This window comes from Phaenicophaeus curvirostris, chromosome 10, assembly GCF_032191515.1.
Source record: "Phaenicophaeus curvirostris isolate KB17595 chromosome 10, BPBGC_Pcur_1.0, whole genome shotgun sequence".
Lineage (NCBI taxonomy): Eukaryota > Metazoa > Chordata > Aves > Cuculiformes > Cuculidae > Phaenicophaeus > Phaenicophaeus curvirostris.
The window spans coordinates 25692068-25703700 of NC_091401.1; the positions used below are offsets into that span (position 1 = coordinate 25692068).

An 11633-nucleotide genomic window follows, 5' to 3' on the forward strand; every position below is an offset into this window, starting at 1 on the left:
CCAAAGGGAACGTTCCGCTTCCCGCTCGGCGTCATCCCGCCCCGCCCCCTGCGGCTTAAAGGAGCGAGGGCGACGTTCGTAGAGAGGGGATGGAAGGGTGGGGAACTGGGGATGCGAGAACCTCGAGGTCCTGCATCTGATTCCAGTGGAGGCTGAGGAATGAGGAGATTGAGAGCAGCCCTGAGGAGAAGGACCTGAAATCCAGAAACCACAGCCCAGAAACCACCCGCGTCCTGGGCTGCATCCCGAGCAGCGAGGCCAGCAGGGAGAGAGGGGAGCCTGCCCCTCTGCTCTGAGAGACCCACCTGGAGCCCTCAGTCCAGTTCTGGAGCCCCCAACATAAGGATATGGATCTGTTGGAATGGGTTCAGGGGAGGCTACAAACATGATTCAAGGGCTGGAGCCCCTCTGCTGTGAAGAGAGAATCGTAGAATAACCAGGTTGGAAGAGACCCACCGGATCATCAAGTCCAACCATTCCTAGCAAACACTAAACCATGTCCCTTAGCACCTCATCCACCCGTGTCTTAAACACCTCCAGGGAGAGGATGAGAGCTGGGCTCGTTGAGCCTGGAGAAAGCTCCAGAGAGACCTTAGAGCAGCTAAAAGACGGGAGATTGACATCAGATCTTATGAAAAAATGTTTTCCTGTGATGGCGAGGAGGCCCTGGCCCAGCTTGCCCAGAGCAGGGGTGGCTGCCCCATCCCTGGAGGGGTTCAAGGCCAGGTTGGATGGGGCTTGGAGCCCCTGATCCAGTGGGAGGTGTCCCTGCCCGTGGCGGGGGTGGGACTGAGTGGGCTTTGGGGTCCCTTCCAACCCAAACCATTCCATGACTCTGATTTATTGTCATGGGCATGTCACTGGGTGCAACCCAACCCTGCACTCCAATGGGCCTTAGCGACTTTCCGCATCAGGAGTGGAGGAAAAACACCAAAGGCAGAACCTTTAAAAAATTTATTTGAAACCAGTCGAACAAGTAAACAGGGCTCTCCAATCCTTTTTTTAATAGCACAAACAAGTTCTATTTCATAAACCCTTCTGATTTGCAGAATACATTTTGCCTCATCTACACAGAGAATAAAGTTGAGAGAGATGTAGATACAGACTTAACTTGCAAAAGGTGCATGTTGGATGTTTCACCATCAACCTTTAAAACTGTATTTGAAAACAACTGAACAAGCAAACAGGGTTCTGCAATTGAACTTTTTCTAAGCTTCAACTGTTTCAATAATCATCTTCTTCAGCCTCCACTTCTGTCGAATCTAAGCCAACTTCTTCATAATCTTTCTCCAGGGCAGCAAGATCTTCCCTGGCTTCTGAAAACTCCCCCTCCTCCATTCCCTCCCCGACGTACCAATGGACAAAGGCACGCTTCGCATACATGAGATCGAATTTGTGGTCGAGGCGAGCCCAGGCTTCAGCAATCGCCGTCGTGTTGCTGAGCATGCAGACAGCTCTCTGCACCTTGGCAAGGTCGCCGCCCGGCACCACAGTTGGGGGCTGGTAGTTAATGCCCACCTGCAAGAAAGCAAAGCACAACCTCCCTTACGAGGGCCAAGGCTTCAAGACTTGCTCCTGTTAGCAAGGCAAAATCACCACCGGTACTAACAAGCACACTGTACTCAGCACTGGTGAGGCCACACCTCAAATCCCAGGTTGTTTTGTTCCCCTCACTCCAAGAAGAATATTGAAGGGCTGGAGCGCATCCAGAGAAGGGAACGTAGCTGGGGAAGGGGCTGGAGAACAAGGGTTCTGAGAGGCAGCTGAGGGACCTGGGGCTGTTTAGTCTGGAGGAGGCTGAGGGGAGACCTCATTGCTGCCTGAAAGGAGGTTGTGGTGAGGTGGGTGCTGGGCTCTTCTCCCCGCCCACAGGTGATGGGAGGAGAGGAAATGGCCTCAAGTTGCACCAGGGCACGTTCAGATTGGACATCAGAAAGAATTTCTTCGCTACAAGGGTTCTCGGTCCCTGGCAGAGGCTGCGCAGGGAGGTGGTGGAGTCCCCATCCCTGGAGGGGTTTGACAGACAGAGGGATGAGGTGCTCAGGGATCTGGTTTAGTTGTGGACAGGGACAGTTAGACCTGCTCTCAAAGGTCTTTTCCAATCAAACAATTGTATTATTCTATGATTCTGCGGACATAACAACAGCATAGAAGGGCTGTTACCTCTGAGCACTGTACAATCCCTAAGAACACAAACGTCAAGCACCTAAAAAGCTGCGTACATACCTTGAACCCAGTGGGGCACCAATCCACAAACTGAATGGTGCGTTTTGTCTTGATGGCGGCAATAGCGGCATTGACGTCTTTGGGAACAACGTCCCCTCTGTACAACACGCAGCAGGCCATGTACTTGCCGTGGCGAGGGTCACACTTGACCATTTGGTTGGCCGGCTCGAAGCACGCGTTGGTAATTTCAGACACTGACAGCTGCTCGTGATAGGCTTTTTCAGCAGAGATGATGGGTGCGTATGTTACCAGGGGGAAATGGATTCGTGGGTAGGGGACAAGGTTAGTCTGAAATTCTGCCAGGTCTACATTGAGGGCTCCATCAAAACGCAGCGAAGCTGTGATGGACGAAACAATCTGCCCAATTAATCGGTTTAAATTGGTGTAAGTAGGACGTTCAATGTCCAGGTTACGGCGACAAATATCGTAAATAGCTTCATTATCGACCATAAAGGCACAATCCGAATGCTCTAGTGTTGTGTGAGTGGTGAGAATGGAGTTGTATGGTTCCACCACGGCAGTGGAAACCTGTGGTGCAGGATAAATGGCAAACTCTAGTTTTGATTTTTTGCCGTAGTCAACAGAGAGCCTCTCCATGAGCAGAGATGTAAACCCTGACCCAGTGCCTCCTCCAAAACTATGAAAGATAAGGAAACCTTGCAGCCCCGTGCACAGATCAGCCTGTAATGGGGGGGGAAAAGCAGGAGGAAAATAAAGTTAGTGACGGTTTTGGAGAAAGCAGTATTCAAATCATCATTCAAAAGCAATTCTTGGTTCTAGATTGTTACAATAACCAGCACTTGTGTAAAGCAGTCTTTTTTCTTGCACACCGTTTTCATCAAGGTATCGGGGCCTCTGCATAACTTTTTCTGAAGAGTATTTTAATACAGAAAAGTTCTTTTATTGTCTTTGATGCCATTTGAACACTACTGTACGTAAGGGCAGCTGTGCGCCACCGTGAGACGTGATTATAAATTACAGCTGGGTTACAGCTTTAGAATCTGTTGATGTTCCCATTCTGGCTTTCAACAAGGATGAATGTGATGTGGAAAACAAAGTTGGTTGAGATCTTTCTGTAATTTTAAATGGAGAGTCACTACTTCACTCTGAATCCTATCATCCTACGCGAGTTTCTCACAACTGAATGTCAAGATAAAAAAAACAGCTAGAGAAACTATTAAAATTGGTAAGCATTTAATCAAAACCTGAGGTTGAGGGCACTAGAAATATTCAGTGGGACATATAATGGCCTGATTCCAACTGGGAATCACAAACAAACACATAAGTATAACAGCATTGTTACACTTGTTCAAGGCTTTTCAAATCTGTATCTGAGGTATCTTTTAAATGTTTCCAAATATTGCTACTTCAAGCCTAAAGTAATGATTTACTGACTGCGTTTTTATTTAACCGGAGGGGAGCAAGGACATAAAAATTTTGTTTTGTTTTAAACAATCAAAATTCTTAAGGAACACCCACAGCAAACTATGATTAGAGCTCGCTAGAGAGCTGTATCAATTATTTTCAGTATGGGCTTGCAGCATGAATGAAAACTCACCAGTTTGCGCGTGCGGTCCAGCACCAGATCAATAATCTCTTTGCCAATGGTATAATGGCCTCTGGCGTAATTATTGGCCGCATCTTCTTTCCCAGTAATGAGCTGCTCAGGATGGAATAACTGTCTGTACATGCCTGCGCGTACTTCATCTACGAAGAAAGAAAACACCGTAACATCAACACCACCTGTGGAGTTCTGGGTGAGCTGCCCAGTGACTATACAGCAAGCACACCCCACTTATTTTGAATAACAATAACCTCACATCTCAAAACGGCATGCACGCACACCTTTTAAAATCCTCTCACAGACAAAAAGACCACAGGGACTCTAGAGGGGATCTTCCTTTTGACACTGAGTTTAAAGCTGGGTACATACCAACTACAGTTGGCTCGAGGTCCAAAAACACTGCTCTGGGAACATGTTTCCCAGCTCCTGTCTCGCTGAAAAAAGTGTTGAATGAATCGTCTCCACCTCCAGAAGTTTTATCACTAGGCATTTGGCCATCAGGCTGGATCCCATGTTCAAGACAATACAACTCCCAACAGGCATTGCCAATCTGAACACCAGCCTGACCAACGTGGATTGAGATGCATTCACGCTGCAAATTCAAAACTGTATTTGTGGTGACAGAGTCATTGAGGAGTGGGGAGGCGGTTTCATAGATGTGTATATATTCTATTACTTTTTAACAATTTTTATCATTATTTCATAAAAACTGTAGTTCTAGTTTCCAACCCACAAGTTTGCCCCTCTCATTTTCCTTTCCCTGGGAGTTGAAGAAGGAAATTGGGAGCCCAGCTGCTCGGTTTTAACTGATAAAACTGGCCAGGTCAGAGCTGAACCACGACATATGGGCTGCTCCTGAGACCGCACCTGGAGTCCTGTGTCCAGTCCTAGAATCCCCAACATAAGCAAGATATGAAACTGTTGGAACAGGTCCAGAGGAGGCCACAAAGATGATGTGCGGGCTGGAGCACCTCTGCTATGGGGACAGGCTGAGAGGGTTGGGGATGTGCAGCCTGGAGAAAGCTCTAGGCAGACCGTAGAGCAGCTCCCAGTACAGCCTGGCCCGGTGGGAGGTGTCCCTGCCTCTTCCCGGCTTCCAGAGCCTTCCCACCGCCCCCCCTCCCCTCTGAATGGTTGCGCCCACCCTACCGATTCCCCCGCCCTCCCCTAATTGGTTGCGCCCATTTCCCCCCCTCCCCCCCCCCCGCGGGGCCCTCCCATTGGCTGTCGCGCACACCCCCTCGCGCTGATTGGTTGCGCCCACTTCCCCCCCCCCCCCCCCCGCCCCGCAGCGCGCGCCGCCGTCACGTTCCTCACCGCGTCCGCCATATTGGCCGCCTCGGGTCCCGTTTCCCCGCCTGGCCCCTCTGCCTCGCTGCCCGCAGGCACCGCGGCTTCTCCGCCCCACCCCCACCCCCGCCCCGCCCGTGTTCCCTCCCACAGCCGCCGAGGCCTCCTGCGTTTCCCCCTTCTGGCCGGACCGCTCCCCGCTCCTCCGGCCTCGCTGAGGCGGCGGTAACACCACGCCCAGCCCCGCCGCCCAGCACGTGCGGGCGAGCGGACGCCGCACCGGCCTCCCGAACGCTCCCCGATCCCGGCCGCGGGGCCCGCTCCCACCATTGTGCCTGGCCAAACCGAGGAGCCGGGCCCGCTCCGCCCGCCGCCACCTCCACAGCCCCGCCGCGGCGCGCGCGCCCCCTCTTAACGGCTCGGCGCGAGCGAGAGCTGCGCGCTGATTGGCTGAGGGCTCCGCGGTCACGTGCTCCCCCCGGGGTTGCCATGCGACCGCGTGCCGGCGCGCTCGCTCCCCATTGGCTGCCGGGCCCAAGGCGGGAGCAGGTGCCGGGCGCTGATTGGCTGCGGGCTCTCCCAGCGGTTGCCACCCACTGCCGCGCTCGCTCCCCATTGGCTGCTGGGAGCGCGCGCAGAGCGCTGATTGGCTACGCCCGCCTCCCTATCCCCCGGTGGGCGGGGCCAACGCAGTCGTTGTGGGGTTTACGGCTTTAAGGTCCCTTCCAGCCCAACCCAGTCTGTGATTTTGAGGTCAAATTGGCCATTTTGGGGTCCCCCAGTCTCACTCTGGGGTCTGTTTCAAGAGCTTGGGCTCTGCAGTGGTGCCTGTGAGCCATGTTCTGCAGGCGTGATCCTCTTCCGCTCTCATCCCGCCCCCTCCCATACCAGCCTTGTCCTGTGCTGCCCAGCACTCAGCTCCAAACCTTTTATTCCTTTTTATTCCCTTTTATTCAAGTTTCCATATGGTTTAAAACTCCACAAATTCCACCCATGTAGATGGATGGAAGCTCCCTGGGAGCTGCCAGTGAATGTTGTCCTAGAGTTTCCACAAAGCCAAATCCCAGCATGATCCCAGTCCTTATCCCATAAAATCCCAGTTTCCATGTGGTCAGTGTCCCCCGCTTCCCTCCGAAGGTCCCTTCTAAAGGGATCCCATCCTGATTCTTTGCTGTCAGCACCTTCAAACTGTTTGGATTGGTACCGGTTAAACTCCCGAGTCACTGCCAAGTGCTCCAGTTGGAGGTGAAGCCATAATCACTTCCAACTTCGAGGAATTACATCTTCCAAGCACTCCCAGTGTGGTTTCCAGGCTGGGTTTCTCTCTCTGAGCAATCACGCAGAGTTCTAGGATGCAGAACAGCCTCTGCTGATCCTGATTCCAACAGAATCCAAGGGCATTTTCAAGCTCTGGGAATGCTTTAAGGGGAAGGGGTGGCAAAAGGGAGGAGAAGACAGGAGCGGCGACCCCAAACCAACAGGATTCCACCCCATAACTACTGCCCTCAGGATAAAATCGGGATCACAAACAATTAATTGTACTTTCGTTATTAATTTATTAAAACTGGTTTAGTTCCTGACTCACAAACCCTTCCCCTTTCCCCAGGAGCGGTAAGAGAACTGGGATCCAACCACTCGCATTTGGCTGCCCATCAGCCAGGCTGGGGTTGAACTGGGTCGGAGACCCACACTATGGGGCAAGAACAACCCACTGTGGGGCAGGCGCCCACTGCTATGGGGCTGGGACCCCCTCTATGGGGCACAAACAACCTGCTGCGGGGCAGGGAACCCCCAAGATCCTGCTACGGGTCGGAGACCCAACGTGTGGATCCAGATACACCCTGGCCCCATTTCAGGGTAAAACTCAGCCCTTTTGGAGCTCCTTCTAAAATGGACATTTATTGGCACCCAGTTCCTGTCTCCTCTCCTCGCTGTGGGGAAAGGACCCCCAGATCCCCGCAGAACCTCCAAGTCCTTCCCTCACTGCAGGTCCCAGACTCCAGATATCCACCTTGACATGGGGCTGGGACCCTCAGATTCTCCCCCTTGCTATGGGTCCTGGACCCCCAGGTCCCCTCTTCACTGTGGGCCCGAGACCCTAAGTGCCCTCCAGATCCCACTGTCAATCCCTCGCTGTGAGGCTTGGGACCCCCAGGTCTCCCCCTCTCTGTGGGTCTCAGATCCCCTCACCATGTGGCCAGGACCCCAAAGCTCCCCCCTTGCCATGGGGATGTGTCTCCCCTTTCTATGGGGCCAGGACTTCCATGTGTGTGTGTCCCACTACAGGTCCTGCACCCTCAAGTTTTCCCCCTTGTGCTGGGACCCAGAGATCCTCCTCTCACCATGGGTCCTGAACCCCAAAGTTCCCCCTTCTCCATGGTTCTGGGACCCCCCAAGTCCCCCTTCACCCCTGCATCGCTGCTGCTACCGCATCCCGAATCTGTTCAGCAGCTGCAGCCGCCGCAGCCACCTCTTCCTCGTCCTCCTCTTCCAGCGCCTCTCCCTCCTCCTCTACCCCCTCTGCCCACCCCGTGCCCCCCATAATCCCAGGGGTCGCCGTGGGGCAGGGATCACCCCGTGCCTGGCAGACATTGTGGAGGAGGCAGCAAGCCAGGAGCAGGGTGGGCAGGAAGCCCAAATCTGTATCGTTCCGCCTCTGGAGACACCGCCAGCGCCCTCGCAGCCGCCCCAACGCCGAAGCCGCTGCCATCTGTGCCGCCGCCGCCCCCGCATCAAAGCGACGCCGCCCCCTCCCCTTCCCGCTTTCCGCTTTGCCGTAGGGATGCAACAACCATGGCAACAAGGGGTCCCGTGGACGCCCCAGGAGATAGGGGGGCACGGTGTGGCCCCCAAAATCCAAGGAAGGGGCAGGACAAAGCGCCCCAGTCTGGGCACGAGCGTAAAGGGCGGAGGCTTGGATGCCAACGCCCGGCCGCGTCACTTCAACGGCCCAGAAGCGTCCGTGAGCGTCGATGGCGGCTTGGAGGACGACGGCGTGGCAGCCCCTTCCGACGCTGTAGAGCGCGGCGTCGGTGGGAGGCGCCCGGATGGGGACGCGGAGTCGCGTGAAGACGCCGGCGAGCTGAGGGAGCGGGAACTGCGACGCGGAACGAGGCGGGGAAGCGTAAAGCGGCGCGAAGATGGCGACGACGGCTTGGCAAACGTCGCGGAGGATTTGACAGACGGTGGAGCGGGACACGCCGAAGCGCTCCTCCACCGCCCGGTACTCGGCGCACGCTCCCAGGCGCCACAGGGTGAGCGCCAAGCGGATCTCAGGCGGCACCGCCCGCCGCATGGAGGTGTCGCGGCGCTCGATGGCGGCTCGAAGCCGCCCGCACAGGAAATCGAAGGTGGCCGGGCTGAGGCGGAAATGCTGCACCCACTCCCGCCGGCTGAAGGCCTTGCAGCGCACCGTCTCCCAGAAGGCCGAGCTGCGCGCTTTGCTCCACAGGCGCCGCTCCCGCCCGCACGGCGAGGGCGACGAGGCCGAGGCCGCGCCCGGGCCGCGCTGCGCCGCCAGGCAGAGGGCGGCGAAGCGGTGGCGGCGCCGGCGGAGGGCGCGGCGGTGGCGGGAGCAGCGCAGACGCCGGGCGGCTTCGCGGAGGCGGCGGCCGCGCTGCAGGCGGAGCGAGAAGAGGGCGCAGAGGGCGACGGCGCCGCGGGACAGCGACGACGCGGCCGCCGCCGCCGCCGCCATCTTGGCGCCTGACGGGGGCGGAAGCGAGGCGGCTGCACCGCGCGTGCGCGGGAGGGGCCGCACTTGGCGTACGCGGCCTCGCTGCGCACACGTAACTTGGAGGCGGGGGTCGCACTGCGCATACGTAACTATTAGGGAGGTTGCGCTGCGCATGCGTAGCCCCTTCAGGAACCCGGCTGCGCATACGTAGCCCCTTCAGGAACCCCGCTGCGCATACGTAACTTGGAGGTGGGGGTCGCGCTGCGCGTACGTAGCCTCTGGAGGGCGCCACACTACGCATACGCTCAGGGAGAAATGTTTTGCTGTGAGGGTGCGGAGGCCCAGGCTGCCCAGAGCAGGGGTGGCTGCCCCATCCCTGGAGGGGTTCAAGGCCAGGTTGGATGGAGCCTGGAGCCCCTGATCCAGTGGGAGGTGTCCCTGCCCAGGGCAGGGGTGGGACTGGATGGGCTTTGAGGTCCCTTCCACCCCAAACCATTCTATGATCCTGTGAAATCCCCTCAAATTCCCTCCCCCCTGAAGACCTGCGCTCCTCTTCCAGATACAGCCAGAACTGGCTGAGACGGCTCGGAATTTGGTTCCACTGCTTCTTTCTGTAAGAAAGCCACCAAAGGGATCACACAGCGCTCACAATCTTAAGCAACATTTATTGATAGGCAGGGAAACACTAAAGAAAGCGAGCAACAACAGGCATAGCGAGTTCCAGCAGATGCAGACAGTTGTATGCGTGCTTCCTAAATTTACCGATGTGCCAAAAATTGGATGTGGCTACACAAACCATGTCCTCACTCTGGTGCATCCCAAAGGCTCCCTTTGAGCAGCATCCTCTCATCAGAGGTCACAGGCCACAACAGGCATCAAGGTGGCCCTTTCTGTCCTTCATAGAATCACCAGGTTGGAAGAGACCCACCGGATCATCGAGTCCAACCATTCCTATCAAACACTAAACCATGCCCCTCAGCACCTCGTCCACCCGTGCCTTAAACCCCTCCAGGGAGCAGGAAGCACTATGGTTGCGAGCGGCTTTCTGGTACCTAGAGGAAGATCCAACCTTTATGGCCACATCTCCCACAGAGCCAGGATCACCACTTGAAGAGACCTGGAGCAAGAGGCTGATCCCAGCAGCGGCTCTGCTTCTCTTTGGCAACAAAAAGCCTTCTCGCCTATAATCATCAGTCTGGCTGAATTTGATGCGAGGCACGGGACGTGTGTACAGGAACAGCCCCCAGAGAGCGGCCAGAGTCCTTCATGCTCTTACCTCCTTCCTCCCACTGTCGAAAATGGATGTTAACTTGCCAGGATTTGCTTTCAGCCTTGCTGGATTTTAGCTGGGCTTTTAGGAGGAGTACCGGGAACCATCACAGAGTGCTGGCTCCATGTAGGTCCCACCGGGCCACCGTGGTTTTGGCGTATGCAGAAGTGAAATAAAAGCCACAGTCTCCGGAGATCCAGCCAGCCGAGAGCGGATGAACATTCACACTAATGTGTAATTGATGTGCCGTTCTGGCTTCAGTTCTTTTGGCAGTGCAGAGTTAATTACAACTGAACTGTAAAGCATTGCACATGGATTTTATTTACTGCCTTATTAGTGGCATCTGTTCTCCCTGTCTCAGCCGCTTGCTCTTGCTCAAGGAAACCAGAAGAACTCATTGCACGGATGCCCATGCTGACTTAGACGCTTTGGCTGGAAAGTGAGCTGAAGGACATGACTGCGCCACTGCCTGATCCCTTGGCCCCTACTTGTTTGTTCCCTGCATCTCCCCAGCACCTGAGCCCATCGCAACATCTCTTCAGCCCCACACCTTAAAGATGTGCCGGAGTCTTAGAACCAGCAACATCGCCTTTCCCAGCTGTCTCCCAGCACGGCCCCTTGATGTTTTACAGTCATCTTGCTCCAAGCCACAGGCACCCGGGCTGCCTGGTGTCCCTGCTGCTGAGCCACAGCCGGCCAAGTCACTCATTGCTGCAGCATCCACAGCCTTGGCTGCCTTCCTGGCCTGGCTTTGCTGCTCAGCCCATTCCATCAGGAGGAAAAATGCCAATTTTGTTAAGCGAATTTTGTGGCAAATGCAAGTTAAGTGCCTGCAAGTCCAGTGGAGAAGCCACTCCGTTGAGGGCAGGAGGCATAACAGGGGAAGGAGAGTGTCTGTAACTGGGAGGTGGAAGGCTTCAACTAAAAGGCATTTGATGCCTGTGGTGTGGCAGTGAGGTTCCTAACCAGGGCTTGGGTTATGAATGTTTGCACCCGTGCCAACTGAAGAGAGAGGCTGGGATGCAAAGCACAGAATTCCAGGAGTAAGTATTTATTCATGCACACGAGGTGTCGCAGCCGTATCGGGCCACCTGAATGTGGTTTTACACAGGATCCTTATACCCTTCAGGTGTTCCGGTACAACATGACTGGACTGACCACAACACCCACACTGGTCACTGTAAAACTTTGCAAAGCCACTTTTCCTGCAGCATTCTTACTGCTTGCCTGTTGATCTCGGTGTCCCTGGGCTCAGCGTTGGCTCAAGCCACTGGTCCGTGCCACCAGATGATGCTGGGAGGCTCTCAGAGCTGTCAGAGGGACTGGGATGCTGGGTTACGGTGGCTGTCGCAGGGATAAAGCTGTCATTTCCCCTTGGACAGCTCTAACCTTCTCAGAAGCAATGTTCTTCTTTCCAGAGCTGGGCTGTCCTTTTGTTTGCTGTGCTTCAGCACAAACAATAACCAAATCTCCAGTAAAATTCCACTCCCTCATCACATCACGGTGTATGACTAATTTCTCCATTTTATATGTATATAGATAAAGTTAATACACTTCCATGCTAGAGACTGGTTGACATTGACAGCTAGGGAAGGGATTTTTCATCA

General features: G+C 55.1%; 1 protein-coding gene across 1 annotated transcript; it reads right to left on the reverse strand.

Annotated features, from left to right (window-relative positions):
- Positions 1-939: 939 nt before the first annotated feature.
- Positions 940-4391, reverse strand: LOC138724970 (tubulin alpha-3 chain-like). The gene is made up of 4 exons (XM_069865417.1): positions 4160-4391; positions 3785-3933; positions 2227-2907; positions 940-1518 (listed from the first exon to the last, which is right to left on the reverse strand). The coding sequence occupies exons 1-4, from the start codon at positions 4278-4280 to the stop codon at positions 1225-1227; spliced, it is 1245 nt and encodes a 414-aa protein (XP_069721518.1). The 5' UTR covers positions 4281-4391; the 3' UTR covers positions 940-1224.
- Between the last annotated feature and the right edge of the window lie 7242 nt (positions 4392-11633).